We start from the raw sequence: 27,470 nt of genomic DNA, 5'->3' as shown, positions 1-27,470 counted from the left end.
GTCAGCAGCTTGGTGGGGGGTGGTGAGTAGGTGAAGCATAAGAGATTTTTAGGGCAGTGAAACTATTCTGTATGACATTGTAATAGTGGCTACATAACATTCATTTGTCAAAACACATAGAACTTTACAGCACAAAGAGTGAACCTTAATATATGCAAACGAAAAAGGAAAAACCCTTTAGCAGGTCAGGGGATCCAGGAAATAATGCAGATAGTGACAAAGGATTCTAGCTGTATTACAAATGTATGAAACAACCTTCCTAAGAAAGGGTGGACGAAAAGGTGTTGATCTAAATAACTTTGGCAATAAACAGATTTTTGTAAGATTAAGAAAAAAGGAAGTACACAAAAGTACTCTAGTTAATATCAAGTTTCTTCCCACAGGGTACAAAAGAACAACTCTGATACTGCTACACATATATATGGAATTAACAATTAAGTCAATGGATGGAAGATGATGGGAGGCAGGTTGCTCACTGTTTGCATGGGAATGTACAGTTAAGCAAGGGGACGAAGCTAGAATGATTCAAGCGATGATGGATTCGAGTTGGAAACATCAGGAAGAAGTCATGTTTAACATACAGATATAGATAGTAACATGAACATATTTATTCTATGTCTAGATACACAGGTTGATGCATTTCCTTGCTCTGTCAGCTGAGAGGGCCAAAAAGCAATGACACCACAGCAGTAATGAGCACACCTGGCACCTAGCTATTGGTTTCTAATGCCACTTTCCAATAAAAGGAACCAGGGCTCCTTGGAGAAATGACTGATTCTAGGACTGGGGCAGGAAATACAGAAGATGAGCCTAGAGCATCTTATAGTACCAGAAAGTAAAAAAGAACTAAAAAGACACACACACACACATACACACACCACACACACGTCAAAGGGGCACAAAAGCCAACTGAAAGAGTTTCCAATGGCCAAACAGACAACAATTTGAGCAACAAAATAAATGAAACCTCTCATGCAGGAGCACTCCAAGTAAATTACATAAATATTCCACTCACCCCTCCCTGCTCCTTAACTGTGGACAGTGCAGAGTGACTTCCTTCCAAATGGTAGGGTACAGGTTTCAGTTCAAGATGGTGGCATAAGAAGACCCTAAACTCACCTCCTCCCATGGAGACAACAAATTCACAGCTACATACGTAATAAGTTTCCTCTGAAAAGTACCTGAGACAGGCGAACAATGCTTCCAGAACAAAAGATAAAAGAGACATCTTGAGAAGGTAGGAGAGGCAGAGACATAGTCTCGCCAGGGACCTCACCCCAGATGTGGTGTCCTGTGCCCAGGCGGGATACAAAAAAATTATGGAACTCTCCCCTGAGGAGTAAAGAGATTGTGCCTCACACCAAGCACCCCAAACCTGGGATCCGGCCACAGTCAGATGTGCCCCCAAAATGTCTGGTTTTGAAAATCCATAGGGATTAAGTCCAGGAGAATCACAGAACTGCAGGGAAACAGAGAAACTGCTCTTCAAGGGCCCACTTGCCCTGAGACCCAGCACAAAAGCAACAGTTTGAAAAGCGCCTAGACTCTAAGTGAGCGAGACCCACTTACTAAACTAGAGCAGCTACTGGAGAGGCAGGAACCTACTGGTCTCTCTCTGCAGATGAAAACACTGGCAACCGCGCTGTGGCCACCTCATTCGAATCGGCTGGTAACGGAGCTGGCAGGCACCATTTTGGTGCCCTCCCACTAGCCTGCTAGCACCAGTGGGTGTGCTCTGCCCCCTCACGCCACACCTACGTGGCATAGCATCTTCGCCAAAGCCGGATCAGGCGAGGGCCCTGCGCGGCGCCCACGTATTGCAGCAGCTATGCTGTAACGAAGCCAGGTGAGCACCCTGTGCTCTGCCCTACCTGCAGGCCAGTCACACCACAACTGAAAGGGGCAAGTGCCCCAGACCCCTCCCACAGCACACAGCAGCATGCCACCGCTGGCGATGCGGGCTCTCCGCACCCAGCCCGTGTGCACCCCGGCCCCAGCCCCAGGACCGACGCGGATGCACGCAGCTCATATAGGGCCTCCCCTGAGTGCCTGGCGCTGGTGCCCGGAAGAGATGGTGCTTCTGGGACCCCTGGGTCATCTCCGACACAAGACCGCTCCCTCAGGACTGGGAGAAGTAGCTGATGCACCTAACACATACAGATGAACACGCAGAGTCAGGCAAAATGAGGACACAAAGGAATATGTTCCAAACCAAAGAACAAAATAAATCCCCAGAAAAAGACCTTTATGAAACGAAGATAAGCAACCTACCTGATAAAGAGTTCAAAGGAATGGTCATAAAGATGCTCACCAAAGTTGGGAGAAGAATGCATGAACACTGTGGGAATTTCAACAAAGAGACAGAAAATATAAAACACCAAACAGAAGTTATAACTACACTAAAAAAAAAATACACTAGAGGGGTTCAACAGCAGACTGGATGACGTTGAAATACAAATCAGTGAGGCAAAACAACGGCACATCCAGACAGAACTGCAAAAATAGAAAAAGAATTTTAAAAAGTGAGGGTATCTTAAGGGACCTCTGGGACAACATCAAGTGGACATGGAAGGGCATTATATAACGATAAAAAGGCCAAGCCAACAAAATATTTACAAACTCATCTTTGTAAATAGTCCCACCCAACATAGGAGCACATAAATATATAAAGCAAATATTAACAAAGCTTAAGGAGAAACTGAAAGCAATACAGTAACAGCAGGGGACTTGAACACCCCACTCACAGCAATGGATAGATAGATCATCCAAACAGAAAATCAGTAAGGAAACATCAGCCTCAAAAAACACTTTAGGGGCAGCCAGTTGGCTCAGTTGGTTAGAGCGCAGTGCTCATAACTCCTAGGTTGCCGGTTCGATTCCCACATGGGCCAGTGAGCTAAGCCCTCCACAACTAGATTGAAAAAAAAAAAAAAACCACAACTTGAGGGCCGGCCCGGTGGCTCAGGTGGTTAGAGCTCCGTGCTCCTAACTCCGAAGGTTGCTGGTCGATTCCCACATGGGTCAGTGGGCTCTCAACTACAAGGTTGTCAGTTCGATTCCTCGAGTCCCGCAAGGGATGGTGGGCAACGCCCCCTGCAACTGGGATTGAACATGGCACCTTGAGCTGAGCTGCCTCCCGGATGGCTCAGTTGGTCAGTTGGTTGGAGCGCGTCCTCTCAAGCACAAGGTTGCTGGTTTGACTCCCGCAGGAGGTGGTAGGCTGTGCCCCCTGCAGCTAGAAAACGGCGACTGGACCTGGAGCTGGGCTGCGCCCTCCACAACTAAGACTGAAAGGACAACAACTTGAAGCTGAACGGCACCCTCTGCAGCTGGGATTGAGGGGACAGCAACTTGACTGGGAGGAGAGTCCTGGAAGTGCACACTGTTCCCCAGTAGAGTCCTGTTCCCCTTCCCCAATAAAATCTTTAAAAAAAGGAAAAAAAAGAGAGTGAGGAAAATGTTATTGGAAACTGGAGATAGAGGACCCTTGTTAGGTAATGACCAAGTTTGGCAATACTGTCACCTTTAGTAATGTGAAAAAAAAAATTAAAAAAACAAACAAAAAAAACAACTTGACTTGGAGCTGATGGGTCCTGGAAAAACACACTGTTCCCAAATATTCCCCAATAAAAAAAAAATTCCCAATAAAAAATAAACACAACACTTTACACCAGATGGACTTAATAGATTTATACAGAACATTACATCCAAAAGCATCAGTATACACACTCTTCTCAAATGCACATGGAACATTCTCCAGGATAGAAAAATGTCAGGCCACTAAACAAGTCTCAATAAATTAAAGAAGACTGACGTCAAATCAAGCATCTTTTCCAACCACTATGGCATGAAACTGAAAATCAGTTACAAGAAGAAAACTTTAAAAAAAAAACCACAAAAACGTGGAGATTAAACGACATGCTGCTGAACCAATGGATTATAGAAGAAACCAAGATGGAAATCAAAACACACCTAGAGACAAATATAATAAAACCAGAAATATGGCATGCAAAAATCTGTGGGATACAGTATAAGAGGGAAGTTCACAGCAATATGGGCCTACCTCAAGAAACAAGAAAAATCTCAAATAAACAATCTACCTTTGCACCTAAAGGAACTAAAAAAAGAAGCATAAAGCCCGAAGTTAGCAGAAAGAAATAATAAAGATCAGAGTAGAAATAAATAAAACAGAGACTAAAAAGACAATAGAAAAGATCAATGAAACTAAAAGCTGGTACAGCCAAAGACAAAATTGACAAAACTTACCTAGACTAACTAAGATAAATAAGGGAGGGGGCTCAAATAAATACAATCAGAAATGAAAGAGAAGTTATAACTAATACCACAAAAATGCAAAGGATCATAAGAGACTCTTATGAACAATTTTATGCCAACAAATTAGACAACCTAGAAGAAACAGAAAAATTCCTAGAAACATACAATCTTCTAGGACTAAACCATGAAGAAATAGAAACCCTAAATAGATAGATTACTAATAAGAAGATTGAATTAGTAATCAAAAACCTCCCAAGAAACAAAAGTCCAGGACCAGACAGCTTCACTGGTGAATTCTTCCAAACATTTAAAGAAGAATTAACACCTATCCATCTCCAATTCTTCCAAAACAAGAAAAATTGAAGATGAAGGTGCCAGTATGTGCAGATCCAAGGAATGGCCCTAAGACAAAATCTACTTCTGTAAGCAGAGGGCAGGAAAAGACCAAAGAAATATGTGGCCACTCTCGCCTGGTAATTAAGAGTTTATTATGGGAAACTTACATATGACATATGTCTTGGGCGGCTGTAAGATGGAATGGATCCTCACTCCACTTGGCAGGTGCCAAACAATTAACTGGTAAAGAGGGAAAATGGTCATTGGTACTAGTATATGAATACTACCAGGTATGCGAAATGACTTTACATGCTTGACCAGGTCATACAACAACCTGTTCCAGAAATAGCACATAGTAGGAGACAAGGGAGAGGGCTCATTTATATCAGAATGAACATCAATGACGATGAGAGTTTCAAAGGGCGGGGTTGCAGCAAGCAACCCCCATTCTGGCCTGCGTCCAGCTCATGGGACAGACCGTGGTCATGTCATGGAACAGTCTCTCCTCCACAGAAAAAATGCTCCCAAACACATTTCACCAAGTCAGCGTTACCCTGACAGCAAAACCAAACGAGGACATCACAAAAAAAGAAAATTACAGGCCAATATTCTCAATGAACATAGATGCAAAAGTCCTCAACAAAATATTACCAAAATGAATTCCCCAATATATTAAAAGGATCATACAAGCACAATCAAGTGGATTTGGTGGATGCAAGGATGTTCCAGTATCTGCAAATCAATCAATGTGATACACATTAATAAAATGAAAGAAAAATCATGTGATCATCTTAATGGAAGCAAAAAAAGCATTTGAGGGGGCAGCCAGATGGCTCAGTTGGTTAGAGTACCAGCTCTGAACAACAGGGTTGCCGGTTCGATTCCCACATGGGCCAGTGAGTTACACCCTCCACAACTAGACGGAAGACAATGAGCTGCCGCTGAGCTGCCAGAGGGGCGGTCTGATGGCTCAGTTGGTTGCAGCACGAGCTCTTAACAAGATTGCCGGTTCAATTCCCACATGGGATGGTGGGCTGCGCCCTCTGCAACTAAGATTGCAAACTGTGACTGGACTTGGAGCTGAGCTGTGCCCTCCACAACTAGACTGAAGAACAATGACTTGGAGCTGATGAGCCCTGGAGAAACACACTGGTCCCCAATATTCCCCAATAAAATTGTTTTAAAAAAGCATTTGATAAAATTCAACATCCGAAATTCAACTATCCAAAGCAATCTATAGATTCAAAGCAATCCCTATCAAAATTCCAAGGGCATACCTCACAGAACTAGAATAAGTCTAGAATTTATATAGAACCACAAAAGATCCTACATAGATAAAGCAATCTTGAGAAAGAATAAAATTGGAAGCGTCATGCTCCCTGATTTCAAACTATACTACAAACCTACAGTAATCAAAACAGTATGGTATTAAAACAAAAACATACACACAGACCAATGTAACAGAACTGAGAGCCCAGAAATAAGCCCATACATGTATGGATAATTAATATATAAAATAGGAGCCAATCATTTTTAGTATCCTAGAAGTACGTGATCCTAAAACAGAAGAAAAGACATTAGGTAAAAACTAAGGAAACCTGAACAAACTATGGACTTTCGTTAATAATGCATCAATACTGGTTCATTAATTGCAACAAATGAATATAAGATAGTAAAGGGAAAACTATGGTGGGGAGCATTAGACATAAATATATAAAATTGAAAGTTATAAAGAAAATATTTCTAAGTATTTTAGCATTCACCCAATAAAATAGACTGCTTTACAAAGTAACTTATAACCAGGAGTAACTTTGAATTGGAAGGTTTGACAAAAAATCTCCACAGCTTCCCTGTTTTTCACAGGTGAAATGATTTGATATTTAGAAGCAAGATCTGAAGTATCACAAAGTATTCAAATGCTTCCAAATCAAAGAAAAATTGAAATGTCTTATAGACAATTGGTTTGTATAGTATTCTGAATCTAGAGACGTAGTCATCTATATAAGGTACTGTTAACCCGGTGAGGCCTGCAGGGCCTGCCTGAAGGTCTAAGAGGTCTGACTGAACCGCTCCCCGGCTCTAAGTCTATCTCTGAGAACACTAAACAGTTGAGAACTTATCAAGACTAGCTGAAACCAACCAAAACAAAAATGACAGTCTAAATGATCTCCAAAAGATTTTGAAGCTCATTATACTATAATCTTCATGCTAAATAACACACCTACCAGCGACATGACTGTTGACAACTGCACGACAACAGCGGAAGAGACCATCAACGAACAAAAACACGGTGGAATCTTGATTCCAAGAGAGATCCGCTGCCCCTTTTCCCCAGAAAACCCATGAATATTCCTCCTATTTACCTAAATCTGCCCTTCATTTCTACTATCCTTCCTTTCCATTGCTAAGGGATGAGAAGTTGATCTGAGAGCTGGGCTCTAGCATCTCCATTCTCTGACTATAGAATAAATGCTTGCACTGTTAACACTCACTTGCGGTCTTGTAATATCACTTTGTGACAGCGCGGGGGGTGAAGGGGTGCGTAAGAGGAAGAACCCTGCTTGGGATCCTGGAAAAGGGGACTTTCAGCCCCTCAAAACAGGAATATATGTTTCGTCTGTGATAAGAATATCTGATCTGTTCTCCATGTGTCGACAATAGGTTTATTTTATTTATTTACTTATTTATTTTTTATTTCTTATACTTATATGCTCATATAAGTACAATCTTACATTTATACAATTTTAGGTTTTAATGGCATGATATTGTGGTACAGTGATTCTCATTGGAGAATGAATCAGATTTAACCAAAGTTTCTTGGCTGAGGGAGAAATACATACAATTGTGTCAGGTAACTAGGTTAAGCTACAGATAGCAAAAAGTGACCATAAGAAAAGAATAATTAGAAAAGCAAGAAGGCATTTAAAATAACCCCAAAAGATCGTTCATCACAATGACCATTTATATCGGTGTGAAAAATTCACTATGCCACAATGTCAAACCATCCTTCTAGCTTTCAATGTTCAAAACACTAGAGCGAGATCAACAAAATTCAAGGACTCTTTTGACACTGAATGATTCCATTTACTTCAGAGATCACACTTCAGCAAGTGAGAAAGTAGAGAAAAATAAAGAGGCAAGTTATGTAGTGCTTAAGAGTCCATCCTGTACTGCCCGGGTTGAAAGGCAGCTTTGCCTTTCATCAGCCATGTAATCTCAGGCAAGTTTCTTAACCTCTCTGTTCCTTAGTGGTTTTTTCCACCTGTAAAATGAATTAACAATTCCTAATTTAGAGGAATGCTGTGAGGGTGAAATGAGATAATCCAGTTAATGTTCTTAGCACAGTACATGATACATAGTGATTTCACTATGATATTTACTTCCAAAATTCCTCAGTGTGAAACTGTTTGGTCTTTGTTACGTACTCAGTTCATGCAAGGTGAACGTATGGTCCATCAATCATTCAGAGCTCCGCCGTACCTCAAATCAGGTGACAAAGATAGGTTTGGGCACAGATCCCACAACTCAAAAAAGTCTGTACCCCAAAAGTTTACTTTTCAGTCTGTGGAACACATTTCCCACATGTAACAATTGAAACAACTAGCGGTTAAATTATTACTAACACAGGTGAAAGACGAGAGCAGACAGGACTGAGCAGCTGTAAGGTTGGTGCAAAAGTCATTGCGGTTTAACCGGTTAAAAATAATTGCCAAAGCCGCAATTACTTTTGCACCAGTCTAATAGGTGCGCTCTGTACCGCTGCGCTAAGGGGCAGGCATTCTGTGGCTCCTGGGAAGAGAAGAACACCGTGACCCTGGGAAGAACACATCGTTCCCTGCCACTGCAACAGCGTGGAGATTACACTGCATTCTCAAGGACTTCAAGAACCACTTATTCTGCACTGTACCAAGAACGTCACAGCACTTACAGTAATGACACGAAAACACCTTAACGCATAACACACATAAAGATTTGAAAAGAAAAAATGTAGGGATTTGTTATTTCAAAATGCAAATATGATATCCTTTCAAAAGTGGGACACTATGTAATTGATATTATAATATCTTAGCACCAACTCTCAATCTCCCCGTAACAATTAAGAACACAGTAACAAAAATGTATACTCTAATGTAAGCCTGTAGTTACTTTAAGAAATAATTATGTTCTTCTAATGAAATCTTTTATGGTCACTACCAAGTACACTTGGCTAATCTGTCTTCTCTATGGGTCTGTGTAACCCGCTCACTCCCTACTCAGGTAATAACACATCAGTAAAATGACCCAAAATTTAAAAAAAAAAAAAAAAAAAAGAAAGAAAGAAAAGGTGAAGGAGGAGAGTTTAGAAATTTACAAAGTCCGTCAACAAGTAAAACATCAAGGATTCACAGTTTTAGAAGTTAGCTATACACACTTACGCTGCACATATATCAACCAGGATCTTGGTTTCCCAATACCATTCTCCAGTAATTGGATCAGAGCAAATGGCTGATTCCAGGACTGGGGCAGGGAAAGAACAGGACACATCTAGAACACCTGGTTGTACCAAAAAGTAAGGAGGTGCTCAAAGAATGATGAGGTCAGATTTAAGAGGGTTACCTCAGGCCAAAACAAGAATAATTAGAGCATCAAAATAAATAATGGTCATAAAGAATTATAATCCATTCAATAAAGTAAGCATCCATAAGTCCACAGTGATATAAACAAGTGTTTAAATAAATGGATTGGGGCGGGGCAGAAAGCTCTCCCTTACTGTAGAAAAGCAAGTAACTCATAAAAGAATGATGGAATAAGAAAAATCACCATTTGCCAATCATAATTGATTCAGGCAAGAATCATCAAAGATTGCTAAACTAGAAAATGAAAGTTTAAGAATAACAGCATATTCACATACATAGTCTCAGAATAGATCCATACAAGCTACTTTTCAATTAAATTGAAACTTACAGAGGAGAAACCTGGCAGACACCACCTTAACCAACCGAAATTCCCACAGCCAGTGATGGGGCTAGTGGACAGCAGCGCTTCCTGGTATATGCACTGAGATGTCAGCATCACTTCTATGATTTCTCTGCCAAAAGGCGTAACCTAAATCCAATAGTGAGAAGACATCAGAAAAACCCACCTGAGCGGCACTCTACAGAATAACTGGCCTGTGCCATTCAAAATTGCCAATGTGATGAAAGATAATAAAAGACTCCAGACTGAAGAAATTAATTTCAGATTAAAGGGACTGAACGTATGACCTTGTTTTCTTTTGTTACAAAAAGACCTTATTGGGGGCCGGTCCGGTGGCTCAGGCATTGGAGCTCCGTGCTCTTAACTCCGAAGGCTGCCGGTTCGATTCCCACATGGGCCAGTGGGCACGAACTCCCCGATGGCTCAGTTGGTTGGAGTGCGACCTCTCAACCACAAGGTTGCACACTGTTTCAACTTCTGCAAGGGATGGTGGGCTGCGTCCCCTGCAACTAGCAACGGGCAACTGGACCTAGAGCTGAGCTGCGCCCTCCACAGCTAAGATTGAAAAGATAACAACTTGACTTGGAAAAAAAAAAAAGTCCTGAAGTATACACTGTTCCCCAATAAAGTCCTGTTCCCTCTCCCCAATAAAATCTTTAAAAAAAAAAAAAAAAGACCTTATTAGGACAATTAAAATTGCAATAAAATCTGCACATTAGATAATAGCATTGTTTCTATGTTAAGTTCCTTGTTTTCTTCACTGTGCTGTAATTATGTAGGAGAATTCCTTGTGTTTAGGAAGTACACACTGACATATTTAGGGGTATAGGGGAATTACATCAGCAACATATTTCTAAGTGGTTTGGAAAGAAAAAAAATGGGAACGGTAAGAGAGAAAAGGAGGAAGAGAAAAAGGTAGGGGTGGGGGATAAAACAAATGTAACAAAATGTTAACATTTGGGAATCTGTGAAAAAACCATCCAGGAATTCTTTGTCCTCTTTTCGCAACATTTCTGTGTCTGGAACTATGTCCAAGTAAAAAAATAATAATAATAATAAGTTGGATATAAAGTGACACATTTGTCAAAACTCATGGAACAGTACACTAAGATTTGTACATTACATTGTGCATAAATTACACTTCAGTGAAAATAATGAATGCTTATTCTAGATGTTTTATCAAATGTTGATGATTAGAACACTTTAACAATTAAAAGCAGAGGTTAGAAACTCACCAAGGACCTATCAAAATGAAGCTAACTTCATGCTTGCTGTTTTTAAGCTCACAGGGATACACTGGCACCAGCCAGTCTGGTCGTCATTTCTGTGACCACAGGGACCGACAGGTCTCACCATTTCCTGGCTGTACAGACAGAGGCCCGCCACCTTCCTGCCACACCCCCCGTGAGGTCCTGGGTGTGCTCAGCCAGGTAACAAACTTATCTACACTACACTCCCTTATTAATCAACCTCCAAATGTATAAGCCTGTTACCAGCAAACCTAGACCTGATATTTTTTTAATTAAAAAAAGAGAGGGAGAAAGAGAGAGAGAGAAGGCAGACATGGTGTAACATCCCTCATGAGGGTACACATGGCTAAGTGAGCCCTGGGGAGACACCTCTGCTGATGCCAAGGCCGGCCTAGCACGTGGCTTACAACCTTGATTAATACCTTTCAAAGTATTTTTAAAAGATGATGATCAGTGTAATAACCAACCACTTTTTCAAACTATTAATAAGACAAAATGACCAAGGCATACCTTGCTTTAGAAATACTATAAATTCCTTTACAGTTTGGTCCAAATTAACTCCATGATATACCACAGGTTTGAAATTGCGATGCTCAAATGAACGAATGAGGCGAACTGTGATGGTCACTTCTTCAGTAGCCATGGAAAGAAACTCCTGCAGCAAGGGACACGAGAACAGGGTAAATAGCATCAACTCACAGTTCTCCACAAGCCTGCATTTCCGCCATCAGCCCATCTCTCCCACACTGTCTGACAGAATCGCCACACCAAGGCCAGGTTCCAGGGTACCCACAGGGGGCCCACGGTAACTTCCACTATGACATGGACAGTTCTGTCACTGCTGTTCTGATGCTCTGGCGGAAAACTGACAGAAGGACACAGAAGATGAACAGCAGTGACATGTTGGGGGGAGATGTATGAGGACAAGTGCGGGTTGCTAAACACAGATACAGGGCATATACACATCCGCCTTGCATTGCTATGCCAGTGGTCTCCTCACTGCGCCCTGAGAGGAAGTATGTTTATAGTAGAGTCAACTATCAACAGGTCGCATTTTAATTTCACAAATGCTGGCAGATTTCAGTGTTAATTACCATATTTCCCCAAAAATAAAACGTAGCCAGACTATCAGCTCTAATGCGTCTTTTGGAGCAAAAATTAATATAAGACCCGGTCTTATAGTATTATTACATTATATTACATTACATTATATTATTTAAGACCCAGTCTTATATTATAGTAAAATAAGACCGGGTCTTATACTAATTTTTGCTCCAAAAGATGCATTAGAGCTGATTGTCCGGCTAGGTCTTATTTTTGGGGACACACAGTATATATCATCGTATTAAACATCTTTCACACTATAGTTTAATGTATGTTTGTTTCATCCCTAAACTATGTGCTATGTGCCAGGTGTTAATGTCATCTCATTTAATTCTATCACCAAACCAAGAGTTATAGTCATTTTAAGGATGAGGAAACAGACTTAGAGAGATTGCACAAATTGCCCAAGGTCATAAAGCTGATAAACTGAAGCCAGGATTCAAGCATCAATTTAATTCCAAAGTCCATGCTCTTTCTAATATACTATCAGAAAATCAGCCCAAATTATTTCCTCCAAAAAAAATCTGCAAAGTTGCCAATGCTTTAAAGATACAATTATGGTATATTACTAACTAGCAGTAACTACTTCATGCTACTTTCAGCTTACGTACAACTTTCAGCCATAAAAACCTATGAGTACTAAGAAAACAATACCTGTAATACTAATAAACATAAGATGTCCAACCTCACTATTATCAGAGGAATTCAAAATAACAATGAGATATATCACTTATCAAAATGACAAAAAGTCTGACAATACCTAGTCCTGGCGAGAGTGTAGAACAGTGAGAATTTAATCAGTGAAGGTGGGCATCCAAACAGTAGTACTTTTGGAGATGACTGGCAATATTTAGTGAAGCTGAAGATATACATACCTTTCGATCTAACAGTTTCATTCATAAGTAGGTACCCCACGGAATCTCTCTCCTATGTGCACAGGAGAACTGTAAAAGAACATTCATAGTAACATTATTTAATTGAAAAAACTGGAAACAACTAAATGTCCATCAAAGAAGAAGAGATAACTGTGGATAGTACAAGCCATAAAAATGAATGGACTGGAACTATACACATCAACACAGATGAATCTTAAAAATATTATGGTGAATGAAAAAAAGCTAACCGAAGAATCCGAGTACACTACCATTCATACAAAGTTCAGAACCATAGCCTTTGTTATGTTATGTTTAAAAGGAGATAATTAGTTATCTCTGAGGCAAAGGAAGAATTATGCAAGTAGGGAGAAGAATACAAGTGCTTGATTACACTGGTAGTATTTCATTCTTAGGCAGGATGTTAGATATATAGATAGTATATTATATTTTATGCCTTTTAGTGTGTCTGGAACATTTCATAACAGATACCAACAAGCCACATTAATTTGGCCTAGAAATTCTCTCCAAATCATAGAATGCTTTAACAAATATTTTACTAGGTTTGAGAGAATATACAGCACATTATGTATGGAAATCAAAGGTTCAAATTGTTTTAATACATAAAATAATTTGTAATTATAATTAGTATACTGTTTATAATTAAATGAGTGGTGCCTAAGAAACTGAATATTTGCCCTCTAATAAGGTAAGGATTTACTTTATAATCTTGTTTAGTGGTTAATGAGCTTAAATTAACGTATCTTTTGATAATCCCAATATTAGCTACTACGTTATTTGTTATTAAATCTGGTTTACCAGCTTCCCCCCAAATTTTGATCCTAGAATCCACAACATAGTAGCAGTTCAGCAGACATCTACAAAATTACAATTAAAATAGACTGAGGCACTTGATAAAGAATATCTCTTTGGTTGCTAGAAGGGATGGAAATTGGCAGGATGGGTGAGAATGATGAAGCAAATAGGAAGTACAAATTGGTCATCACAAAACAGTCATGGGGATGTGAAAAACAGGATGGGGAATACAGTCAATAGTATTGTGAAAGCTATGTACACTGTCCGATGGGTATAGACTTATGGGGGATCACTTCATAATTATCTAATGTCTAACCACTACACTGTACACCTGAAACTAAAATAATACTGAATGTCACCTATAATTAAAAAATATATAGTCACGGGATGTAAAGTATAGCATAGGGAATATAGTCAACGGTATTGGCATAGCTATGTACAGTGTCAGAGGGGTAGTAGACTTGAGGGGTTATCACTTTGTGAGGGGTGTAAATGTCTAATCACTATGTTGTTTTGTACACCTGAAACTAATTTAAAACATTTTTTAAATGTACCTCTTGAGAAAGGGGTATTATAAAAAAATTCTGTATTTCAGAAGTAGTTTTAACAGCTGTGTTAAAATTACGACCACTTCTTCCTCGTCACCTAGCCCCCAAAACAATAGATGCCCTCCAAAACACACACACACACAGGCTGGGGAGGCGAGAATGCAGTCCCGGTCCCCACAGAGGTAAGAGCTGGACAGATCTAACTTAAATGTCAACTCTACCTCTTAGCCACAACACACACTGGGATCTCACATAGTAGGAGCTCAACAAATAGTTGCTGCTTTTATCGTCTCCTTAGGATAAAATAGGTTTGGGCATAAAGACAGCTCATGTATACTAGGTGCCCAGGGACAATGAAACAAATCACAAATTTCTAGCCACGGAGGCCAGGCAGGCTCACGCACGCATGCCTTATGAAACTGCTTTATAATTTATAGGTGTGTTTTTTTCACTTAATAAAAAGCTACCCAAATGTTATACTTAAATAGCTGAGGTTTTCAATATTTTTTAAAAGATTTTATTGGGGAAGGGGAACAGGACTTTATTGGGGTACAGTGAGTACTTCCAGGACTTTTTTCCAAGTCAAGTTGTTGTCCTTTCAGTCTTAGCTGTGGAGGGCGCAGCTTAGCTCCAGGTCCAGTTGCCGTTGCTAGTTGCAGGGGGCACAGCCCACCATCCATTATGGGTGTTGAACTGGAAACCTCATGGTTAAGAGGATACGTTCCAAACAATTGAGCCGTCCAGGCACTCAGCGGCAACTCAGCTCAAGGTGCCGTGTTCAGTCTTAGTTGCAGGGGGCGCAGCCCACCATCCCTTGCGGGAGTTGAGGAGTCGAACCAGCAACCTTGTGGTTGAGAGCCCACTGCCCCATGTGGGAACCGAACTGGTAGCCTTCGCCGTTAGGAGCATGGAACTCCAACCGCCTGAGCCACCAGGTCGGCCGCAAGATTTTCAATTTAAAATTCCAAATTTGCATTAATACCTAAGTTTGGTCAACAATACATTGTCATCTTCATCAGAAATTTGTTCTCACTTATACTCAGTAACTAGAAATAACAGATACTATCAGAAGGAAAGAAATCATTATCTAATTTTAGCCTCAGGATCGTGGGAAATACAGTTTGTTAGTTAAGGGAGGCAGACAGATAATACTGAAGAGACAGATTAGAAACCTAAAATTACAGATTATAACATGTGACATTTCCCCAGAAGTTTTGGCCTACTTTTAAAAAAGTAAATTTGATCAAGTTTAAAAGGCATTCCTCAAATGAGGGGACACAGAAACCAAAAACAATATACTTTAGGGATAAATTAATAAAAACTATCCAAAGACATAAACAGATTTGAATAAATGAAATGATAGACCACGTTCTTAACTTATGAAGGCTCCAAATTGTAAATAAATCAATTCTCCCTGAATTAATCTATGAATTGAATAAAATTCCAATCAAAATGTAAAAGGGTAGTTTGGGGAACTTGTCTCAAATATTCCTAAAATCCATCTGGAAGAATAAATTTATGAACTTAGCAAAGTCATAAAAGATGAAGACAGACCAGCAGTGCCAGTTATTAATACACATTATAAAACAATAATCAGACATAATAGCAATACATGGGTAAGCTTGTGTGATTTTCATATATTTACAAAATCCAGTAACAGAAACTTTAAAGGACAATGAACCTATAGTAATTTAAGCTGTGATTCTGAAGTAGGACTATTCTGACAAATCTGTGGAGCACAACAGAAAACTCAGAAACCACAAGATTAGAGAATTTAGTTTAAAAGTGGCATTTCACATTAGTGGGGAAAAGGCAGTTTATTTAATAAATGGCGTTGGGAAAATTGGTCAGACATTTGGGAAAAAAGTAATGCAAGATTTTCACTTCATTCCTTATACACAAACCGTATGTAGAACAAATATTTAAATTATAAAATAATAGAGAGGAACCAGAACAATGGGTACATATTTTTATAATCTTAATGTAGGAAAGGCTTTTCTAAGCAAACGAAAATCAGCAATCATCAATAGAAAGGTTGAAGGCCGGCCCGGTGGCTCAGGCTGTTGGAGCTCCGTGTTCCTAACTCCGAAGGCAGCCAATTCGATTCCCACGTGGGCCAGTGGGCTCTCAACCACAAGGTTGCCGGTGTGACTCCTCGACTCCCGCAAGGGATGGTGGGCTGCACCCCTGCTACTAACAACGGCAACTGGACCTGGAGCCGAGCTGCGCCCTCCACAACTAAGATTGAAAGGACAACAACTTGACTTGGAAAAAGTCCTGGAAATACATACTGTTCCCCAATAAAGTCCTGTTAAAAAAATAAAGTAAAATAAAATAAAATAAATTAAATATAAAATAAAATAAAAAAGGTTTATAAGTATAACAACATAAAAATGTAAGAAAAGACCAATATGCTAATAGAATTGGTGAGTAAAGGTAACTGGCTAAGTTTTTTAAAAGTTAATAATGTGAAAAGATGATCAACTTTACTAGCAACTAAAGAATTGCAAAGAGAAACAGTAGGATATCAATTTTGCCATAAGATTTGTAAAATTCTGTGACAGCCGGATGGCTCAGTTGATTAGAGCGCGGTGCTCTTAATAACAAGGTTGCTGGTTCAATCCCCTCCTGGGCCACTGAGAGCTGTACCCTGCACAACTAGATTAAATAAAAAACTTATAAATAAGTTTATAAAAGCAAACAAACAAAAAAAGATTTGTAAAATTCTAAAAAATAAAAACTGGCTAAGCCAGTTTTTCCAATGAGGTGGAGAAAAATATTTTTATGTACTACTACTAAGAACATAAAATGGTACAGTCTTTCTGGAGAGGAGTAGGGTAATTTGTATTAAAATTATAAATTTGCCTGTCCTTTGACACAGCAATTTCTCTTCCACTGATTTATCCTGAGAAGATAATCACATCAAATGTTTTAAAAATCCATGAGTGCAGAATGATACTTTTTAAAAAGCCAATTAGTCACTCTGAAGCTAAAAAGCACTTATTTGTTCTTCTGAAAATTGATTTACCAGAACAGGAGGGGGCAATGAAATGAGAAAAGTAAACAAATATTTTATGCCTTTCTTATATTGACTGTATTTCAAGGTTATCAAATAGCTGACAAAGAAAGTTCTTCTTTATAGAAGAATTATAGCTAAAAAAACACTGAAAGAATGACAGAATTTAAAAATCACAATTTCCGTACCTATTAGAATGGCTAAAATGAAAAAATAATGATAACACCAAATGTTGGTGAGAGTGCAGAGAAACTAGATCTCTATTCATTGCTGGTGGGAATGCAAAAAGGTATAGCTCTCTGGGAAGGGAATATGGCCGCTTCTTACAAAACTAAACATGTGCTTATCATACAACCCAGCAATTGTATTCTTAGGGCATTTTTGCCAGAGAAACAAAAGCCTGTATATAAATGTTCATAGCACATTCATGTATAATACGAGGTATGATAAAAAAATATGGGAATGTTTAAATTTTTAAAAAATTTATTATACTAAAAGACACATTGCCATTAGTTCCCCTCATAATACTCCCCCTCACTTTGAACACACTTATCCCATCGTTCTTGCCACTTTCTGAAGCAGTTCTGGAAGTCCTCTTTCACGAGTGTCTTTAGTTGCACCGGCGTGGCTGCCTCGATGTCCTGAATTGATTCACACACTATATATATATCTCATCACATTATTCTCTTTTTATATACTTGAAATTTTCCATAATAAAAACCAGTTTTAAGAGAAGATAAATGCACAAAAACAGTACATTTGAGGAAGATTCTTTCATTGAAGTCCTTCTACTAGTTAACAAAAACTAGAATCCATATAAATGTACACCAATGAAAAACTAGCTAAGTAAATTGTGTCACACCATGAAATAAAATCCCCTGTAGTCATTAAAGAGTGGTATGGAGCCACAGACACTAACTTTGAAAGATAACTATGACTTCTTAGTGAATGAAAAAACAAGTCAGAAAATGGCAGGTGTATAGTCTCTTCATTACCATAGAGATGTTCAGAGCAACATAGCAAACTGCTGACAGCGCCTACCTCTGAATGGCAGAAATCCAAGGGACTGTACTTGTTTTATATGTTTAATATTGCTTGGTGTTTTAATAATGATTATGTGTTTTTAAATTAAGCTATTTCCCAGTATACTTACATTTGCACTTTTCTGATAATAAAGTTATTTTTAAAACTAAGCTATTTCTATTTCTTATAAGAGAGATAACTGAACAAAAGCAAACAATACAGAACTTATCAAATACTGTAAAGGACACAGAGAGTTGGAAATTTAAACAACCGATATGTGTTTAGGGATACCAAATAAATCCAGCAAGTATTCAGCAGTGACACCGGAAGTAGGTCCCAGGCCCAGAACGACGTGAACTTGTCTAAGATGGCACAAGGCCTCCATCCGCAGCCCCTCCCTGCCTCTGATGGGATCTGTCACCACCACAATCCACTCTTCCCATATCACTCCAGCAGCAATGACAGCCCATTTCCCAACATTCCAGTTCCCAAGCCTCTGACACACCTCTCCACCCTGGGATTTTCCCCAAACTTCCTCTGCCCCTCACCCCTTCCTCGTACCACACAAGCATCCTTCAAAATGTGCCCCGGACCATTTGTTCCAGCATACCTACACCTTTGCAGTCTGCCCGCTGCTCAGCTAACGTGCCCTCCCACTGCCCCCGCGTCTGCCCACAGCACCGGATGAAGCCATACTGAAGCCATCTGTTGAAGGGGTCTAGCCCGCACACCGCCTGAGGGAAAGAACACTGTGCTTTACTTTTGTAGATCCAGCAACACGTGTGGCACGAGGCACATCAGAGCCCCCATCAGTGTCGGGATAACTGAATTGCAGCCGAAGGGCGGAGGGAAATCGGAATTCCTCCCTTTCCTAAGGACACACGGACGTATCGTCCTGTCTACAGCAACAGTACCTAGGGTCTACGAGCTTGTCCAGGGCCATGGAAATGTTTGAGGCTGGGGGAATGAGGGGGGGAACCTTATTGCTCTAGATGTGAAAATTTTGAAAAATCAAAATTAACATTTAATTAAATACCTACAACACAACATTTCAACAGCAACTCAGCTCTACTCATAATTATATATATATATATATTAGATTTAATACAGAATACTTGTATATTTTATATGATTTAGGATGGGGATTTGAAAAGTAACAGTGCCTAGGGCTTAGGAAACTCTTTAAATCTTCCTGCCTAAAAAAACCTGTCTGCCTGGTACCTTCCCCAGCTCGTTTGGGATAATGCAGGAAAAGTCATATCCAAAGCAAAACAAAACGTAACAATAAAGAAACAAAACAAACAAAATCCTCGCATGAACCGTCTCACGTGGAGCTCTCAGGTCCCTGAGTTACCACGGCATTGTCAGAGCCCATAGCCCAGCACCCTCCCCTCCAAGATCAGAATTCCCTGGTCCTTACAAGTCAGTTCCGAGCTGGTTTTTAGGGCCCAGGCTCCGGCAGTGTGAACAGTGGAGGGAGGAATTCAGCATGGAATGGTCAGGGAAAGCCAAGACAAGCTGCAGGCCAGGTTCCCCGGCAGCCCTACTGCTCTCATTCCCAAACTGGCTCTTCTCCCCACGGCCAAGTTCCAAGCTGAAAATGGGTAAAGCAGCAGGGATGGGCTCCAGAGGGCAAAACTAGGCGCAGGACACAGAAGCTCAGAGCACAGCATTATGACAAGCACGAACCATGCAGACTCACAAAGTACTTGATTATTGACTTTAGATGGATCTCTATCAGCTCAAACAAACAAACAAAAAGAAGGTAACTACAGCTGATTCTGGTTATTCGCCGTGAATGTAACCTACAAAATGGTTCCAAACACTGAATTAACAAAATACTGAACCACTGCTCCTAGGGAATTACAGGGCTAGGCTCCCCTGAGTCTCTGGTCACAACACTGTCACCAACCGATCAACACGTATCCTTGTCTTATGTGTGTTTCTGATTAGAGGCACCTTATTTAACATGTCCTGACCATTCATTATCATTAAACTCACAGCCAACAGCATTGTAAGTCAAGCCCTAACAAAGCTTATCAAATACACTATTTTCTTCGTAAGGCACAGAGCCTTCTCGCACTTAGAAACACAAGACAGCACATCAGCACTATGCCTCGGGGTCATTTAAAACAGCAAAATCACCGACAAAAAGCCTGGCACGACACAGCACTAACTGGTCATTTGTGTGTAGTGTGAGAGCTGGAACAAGGAGGCAGCAGGTCGCCTTGTTTGACCTCAGCTGGGAACGTGAACTTCGTCCATTCCAATTTTTCACTGCTCTACACAAATCAGGGAGTGACCGAGAAAGTGCCATCAATGTTGCTTGTGGGATTACAAGTAACTTTTAGTGAGTAGGCAAATTCACAAATAGAGTCTGCGAACAAAGTGGATTGACCAAAAGAAGTTTCAAATGTATATGTGCCTTCCAGTATTTGAAGAAAGCATGTTCTTGACCTTTTTGTACAAGAATGGAATCCACGCTGAGCTAAGTATTAGAAGCTTGAAGTGTAGAAACGCACTCACCATGCGGGCAGTTAGCACGCAGAAGACTATAACTGCCTGGCAGAAAAGTGCACTGGCTGACCTTCCTTCCTGTAACAGGTAGGTTTCTGGAAGTGGTATGTGTAACTTGAATTTTAACAGTCTCCTAGGGTAAATCATTTTAACTATTTTCTAAAGTTATATCAGACTGGCTAGAGACCTCGAGACCTGAGGAACGACACCGTGGTGAGGTCCCTAGGTTTTCATATACATCAGATATGAAGCTGATGAAGTGGGAAACTGTACCCTCCAACAGAGGCAGGGGGGAAAAAAGCCTGCTCTCCCTGGCCACAGGACCAGGCAAGAGGCAGCCTAGTGAGACGGAAAACTTTTAGATAATGAGCACTCTACTCCAGCCAGAAATCACAGAAGAAACTGCGGCCCCACCCACACTAGCAAAGGTGGAGCTGGAGCCTAGATTTCTACTTCGCAGGCTTTAATGAGGAGCCCCCCACCCCACCCTACCCACAGGGTGATGTCAGAGAAGGCAGTGTAGGGAGCGGAGCAATGAGCCTGACTCCCCAATCCCAGAGTCAGTGAAGACCACCTGGGAGCTCGGCTGTCCACCTCCACCGAAAGTAATGCAAGACCCCTTCCCCTCCACCCTGGGCGGGTGCTGAGCGTTTAGCAGGGTTACTCCACTGTACTGCTACCTTGCCATCCATTCTGCTTGGCCCGTCGGCCTGCAGGGACCTTAAACTGACACTGGTCCCCTCATGCAAGCACATACCCTAGATAGCAGCCTGCAGAGTCACAAGCTGATAGAAGTTCCTGATAGGAGTCCTCAACAGCCCTTGTGATCAACAGTTTCCCCTGCCTTTCAGTGCCTTCCCCTGGGGCACCCTTAAGATAAGATCCCCGTGGGGCTTACCAGAGCCCCTCACTTTTGGTTTGAATTGACCCATCAAGCCTTATCCTAGAAACCCCAAAGCACTCCGTCCACGGACCCACATATAGGCCCGTGGCCCAGGTCCTGCCACTCTCTCTGCACTCTGCCTTGACCTCACGTGTGGCCCCTGAAGAGTGCCATGTACCTCCTTCAGGACTTGTGAATAATAACCTTCTCTACTTCAAATTCTCTTGCAATCTTCAGTTGAGCTCAGCAGCAGGCATCCTTTGCTCCACTTAACCAATGTTAATTTCACTAAGTCATAACAGATAGTGTCAGAGGAGACCTGGCAGTGAGTCGGGACTTTCAGACACCCATCCATAATGAGGCCACCCTGACCTGCACCCCGGTGTCTGTGGAAGACATGCAGGAAGCAGTAAAGAGGTACTCGTACCCCTCCCAAACAGAGAGGTATCCTGCAGAGGCCCAGTGGGGATCAGAACTCCCACCCGACCTCACGTGTCCACAAGGACCAAATCAAGAACCGGAACCTCAATCCCCACCTGTAGTAAAAGGTCAGCAGCTCCCCTTCCTCTGTCAGAGGGGGACCAGAAAAAGTCACTAAAACAGGATATTTAAATAAGTTCAAGTCTCAGAACATAACACCCAAAATGTCCAGGTTTCAACTGAAAAATCACTCAGCATACCAAGAACCAGGAATCTCAACCTGAATGAAAAAAGGCAATCAAGCGATGCCAACACCAAGATGACAGAAATATTAGAATCATATGACGAAAGTTTTTAATCATAAAAATGCTTCAATGAGAAATTATAAATATGCTTGAAACAAATGAAAACTTAAAACATCTCATAAAAGAAAAGGAAGTTATAAAGAAACAAATTTTACAACTGAAAAATACAATTCTGAAATTTATAAACTCAATGAATGGGCTCAAAAGCCGAATGGAGGAAACACGGGAAAGAATCAGTGAACTGGAAGATAAAACAACAGAAATTACCCAACCTGAACAGCAGAGAAAATACTTCAAAAATAAGTAAATGAACAGATCTTTAGAACCTGTGGATTATAATAATCCTGTCATTAGACTTCTGAAAAGATTAGGGTAAAAGATAGGGTTAAAAAAGAAATAGCTAAAAACTTTCCACACTTGATAAAAAATAAAACCCTTATAGACTCAAGAAGTGAACCCCAAACAGGACAAACCTAAAGAAATCCCCTCCAAAACACATCATAATCAAACTTCTGAACACTAAAGACAAAGAAAAAATCTTGAAAGCAGCCAAAGAGAAAATAAATTCAAATGATAGTAGATTTTTCATCATAAATCATGGAAGCCACAGAAAGTGGCACAACATTTTTCAAATGCTAAAAGAGAATAATCATCAATCCAGAATCCTATGCCCAATAGAAATATTCTTCAGAAATGAAGAGGAAAACAAGGCATTCTCAGATGAAGGAAAACTAAGAGAATCTGTTAGCAGCACAACAACACTAAAAGAATGGATAAAAAATGTCTAAACAGAAAGAAAATAATAAAAGAGGAAACTTTGGACCAACAGGGTCAATTCACCAACAAAATACAGCAATCCTAATGTGTATAAAAACAACAAAACTATTAAATATTTGAAGAAAAAGCTGACAGAATTGAAAGAAATAAGACAAATCCACAATTGCAGTTGGAGGTTTCAACAACCCTTTCTCATCAGCTGAAAGAATAACTAAAGAAAAAAGCAACAGGAATATAGAATTCAACAATACCATCAACCAATAAGATGTAACAGACATTTATAGAACATTCCACTAACAACAGCAGAATGTATATTCTTTTCAAGTGCCTGCAAAATACATACCAATAAGACCATATGCTGGGCCATAGAAAAACACATAACAAATTGAAAGAAGTGGAGCGGCCAGTTTGCTCAGTGGTTAGAGCACAGTGCTCTAACCTCAGGGTCGCCAGTTGGATTCCCACATGGGCCAGTTAGCTGCGCCCTCCACAACTAGATTGAAAACAACGATTTTGGGGCTGGCCCGGTGGCTCAGGCGGTTGGAGTTCCATGCTTCTATCTCCGAGAGCTGTCGGTTCGATTCCCACATTAGCCAGTGGGCTCTCAACCACAAGGTTGCCAGTTCAACTCCTTGACTCCCACAAGGGATGGTGGGCTGCACCCCCTGCAACTAACAACGGCAACTGGACCTGGAGCTGAACTGAGCCCTCCACAACTAAGAGTGAAAGGACAACAACTTGACTTGGAAAAAAAAAAAGTCTTGGAAGTACACACTGTTCCCCAATAAAGTCCTGTTCCCCTTCCCCAATAAAATCTTAAAAAAAAAAAAAAAAAAAAAAAAAAATTTGACATGGAGTTGATGGAAAAAATTTAAAGAAGTGAAATCATACAGAGTGTATTTTCTGACCTCAATGGAATCAAAACAGAAATGAAAAACAGGAAGATATCAAGAAAATGGCAACACTTGGAAACTAGGCAAGTGACTGCTATACAATCTCTGGGTCAAAGAAATTAAAGGAAATTAAAAAATACACTGAACTGAATGAAAATAAAAAGTACAACATAAAATTTGTGGGACATAGTTAAAGCAGGACTAAGGGAAACTTACAGCATTAAATGCATACATTAAATAAGAAAAAAAAATCTCAAATAAATAATCTAAGCTCCTACTTCAAGAACCTAGAAAAGCAAAACAAACCGAAAGCAAGCAGGAAAGAAATAATAAAAAACAGAAATTAGTAAAATTGAAAACAGAAAGACAAGAGAGAAAAAAAATCAATGAAAAAAGAACTGGTTCTTTGGGAAGATTTTTAAAATTTGACAAGATTGGAAAAGAAAAAAGAAAATACAAATGACCAATATCAGCAATAAAACAGAGGATATCATCACAGACTCTGCACACATCATGAGGATAAAAGGGAATACTATAAACAAATTTACATATGCAAATTTCACAACTTAGGTAAAATGAAACAATTTCTTGAAAAACACAAACTACCACCACTTACCCAATATGAAACAGAAAATTTGAATGACCCTGTACCTATTAAGAATATTGAATTCATAATGCTAAAACTCCCAAAAAATAAATCTCCAGGCCCAGAAACTTTCACTGGGGAATTCTATAAAACACTTAAAGAATTAACATCAGTTCTACACAATCTCTTCCAGAAAACAAGAGAGGAGGGAACATTTTCTAATTCATTTTATGAAGCTAGTATTTCCATAACAAACCAGACACATTATAAACACATTATAAAAAAGAAAACTAGGGGCAGCCAGTTTGCTCAGTGGACTTGTATGCTGAAAACTAAAACTGCTGATGAAAGAAATCGAAGAAGATCAAAATAAATGGAGAAATATACTGTGTACAATAGATTGGAAGACTCAACATAGTAAAAATATCAATTCTCCCCAAATCAATGTACAAGTTTAACACCATTCCTACCATCACAGCAAGATCTTTTGTAGACATAGACAAGATTATTCCAAAATTTATACGTAAAGATAACTAGAACACCTAAAATAATTTTGAAAAAGAAGAATCAATTTATCCAATTTCAAGACCTATTATATAGCTACAGTCATCAGAACTGTGTGGTATTGGTGGAGGAACAGATGCATAGATCAACAGAACAGAAGAGAGAATTCAGAAAAAGACCACATAAATATGCCCAGCAGATTCCTGACAAAGGTGCAGGGGCTGTTCAATAGAGGAAAGATGTCTTTTCAAAAAATGGTTCTGGAGTAATTAGATACTAGGACAAAAACAAAAAAATGAATCTAAACCTAAATTTTACACCTTATTAAAAAATTAACTCCAAAAAAATGGATAATGTTAACTGTAAACCACAAAACTTTTACCGAGAGAGAGAGAGAGAGAGAGAGAGAGAGAGAGAGAGAGAGAGAGAGAGAGACGGACGGAGGGAGGGAGAGAGAGAGAGAAGGAGAAAAATCTTCAAAATCTAGGGCTAGGCAGAGTTATTAATTTTGACACCCAAAGTGGAATCCATAAAAGGAAAAACTGGATTTCATCAAAATTAAAAAATATGCTTTGTGAAAAACTCTATCAAGAGGATGAAAAGACAAGCTAAAAACGGGGAGAAAATATTTGCAAACGACATATCCAACAAAGGACTAGTATCGAGAATACATAAATAACTCTCAAAACTCAACATTAAAAAAAAAATCCAGTTAAGACACCTGCAGAAGACACAAAGAGACATTGCACAGAGGAGACATACAGATAGCAGATAAGCACATGAAAAGATGTCCAACATCATTAGCCATTATGGAATGCAAATTAAAATCGCAATGAGATACTACTACACATCTACCAGAATAACTAAAATAAAAAACAGTGATAACACCAAATGATGGCAAGGATGTGGAGAAACTAGATCTTTCATTCACTGCTGATAGGAATGTAAAAGGGTACAGACACAGTGGCAGTTTCCTACAAAACCAAACATGGAATGGTTATATGGCCCAGAATTGCACTCCTGGGCCAAAATGAAAACGTATGTTCACATAAAAATCTGTACATGAGTTATTCAGTGGCAGCTTTATTGGTAATAGCCAAAAAGTGAAAACAATACAGCTGTCCTTCAATGGGTAAATGGTTAAACAAACTGGTTCATCATATGATGGACTACAACTCAGCAATAAAAAAGGAACAAAATATTGGGTCACACAACAACCTGGATGAATCACCAGAGAATTAAGCTGAGTGAAAAAGCCAATCCCAAAGGTTGCAAAAGACATCATTTCACTTAGATAATATTCTTGAAACAACAAAATTACAGAAATAGAGAACAAATTCCTGGTTGCCAAGGGCTAAGGAAGGGGTAAGGGCAGGAAGGAAGTGCTTGTGGCTGTCAGAGTAATAAGAGGGATCCTTAACGATGGGAATGTTCTGTATCTCATGCCGCTTTATTTACGGTGGCCACGACATGCAAATAACCAAAGAGTCCTTCGATGGGTGATTGGATAAAGAAGTTGTGGTATATATACACAATGGAATACTACTCTGCCATAAGAAAAGATGAAATAGTGCCATGTGCGACAACTTGGATGGATCTTGAGATTATTATGCTATGTGAAATAAATCAGACAGAAAAAGTTGAGAACCGTATGATTTCACTGATATGTGGGATATAAAACTGAAAACAACAAAGGAACAAGACAAAGAAACAAAAACTCATAGACACAGGAAATGTTCTGTATCTTAAATATACCACAGCCAATGTCCTAATGGCAGTATGTATTACGGTTTTACCAGATGTTATCATTGGGAGAAAATGGGTAAAGGATACAAGCGATCTCTGTTATTTAACAGCTGCATGTGAATTTACAATTATCTCAAACTAAAAATTAACTGGTTTTTTTTGTTTCAAGTGTACAAAACATAATCGACATTTATATTAATACCCCTCCCAAAGTGATAACGCTCCTCCCCCAAGCTACTACCCCTCTGACTTCGTACATAGCTGTTACAGTACCATTGACTGTCTTCTTTATGCTATACTCCACCTCCCGTGACTATGTATGGTTTTTTTTTCTTATAGTTGACATACAATATTATTCTACTTCAGCTTCAGTTCTACAACGCACTGGTCACACATCTACAGTATGAAGTGATCCCCTTGATGAGGCCAGTGCCCGTCTGGCACCCTACATAATCTTTACAACATTATTGATTATATTGATTATATTCCCCATTCTGCATTTCATATCCCACTGACTGTACTGTGTCTACTAATTTGCTCTTTCTAATCCCTTCACCTTCTCCCCATCGTCTCCCCCCATCTAACAACCAACAGTTTTTTTCCTTATATCTCTGAATCTAATTCTGTTTTGTTTGCTCATTTA

At 39.7% G+C, this 27,470-nt stretch overlaps 1 protein-coding gene across 10 annotated transcripts in view; it reads right to left on the bottom strand.

The window, feature by feature from the left end:
- LOC308499348 (UPF0538 protein C2orf76 homolog) overlaps positions 1-27,470 on the bottom strand; it is a 63,806-nt gene that overhangs the window by 32,218 nt on the left and 4,118 nt on the right. For 9 of the 10 annotated variants that reach the window (XR_013993575.1, XR_013993576.1, XR_013993577.1 and 6 more), the window contains 2 exons: positions 12,797-12,865; positions 11,328-11,472 (listed from right to left, as the gene is read on the bottom strand). Coding sequence is in view for 7 of the 10 variants with exons in the window: in XM_081052642.1 (XP_080908768.1) it covers positions 11,328-11,472; positions 12,797-12,817 (166 nt within the window). In the remaining 3 variants the exon portion in view is untranslated. Of the gene's footprint in view, positions 1-11,327; positions 11,473-12,796; positions 12,866-17,711; positions 17,815-27,470 lie in introns of all 10 variants that reach the window. The other variant, XM_081052644.1, reaches the window with a different exon arrangement.

The sequence above is a fragment of the Rhinolophus hipposideros genome (assembly GCF_964194185.1).
Source record: "Rhinolophus hipposideros genome assembly, chromosome: 6".
Taxonomy (NCBI): Eukaryota; Metazoa; Chordata; class Mammalia; order Chiroptera; family Rhinolophidae; genus Rhinolophus; species Rhinolophus hipposideros.
The sequence above is the reverse complement of the archived record's forward strand: the minus strand, read 5'-3'. Positions and strand labels throughout refer to the sequence as shown.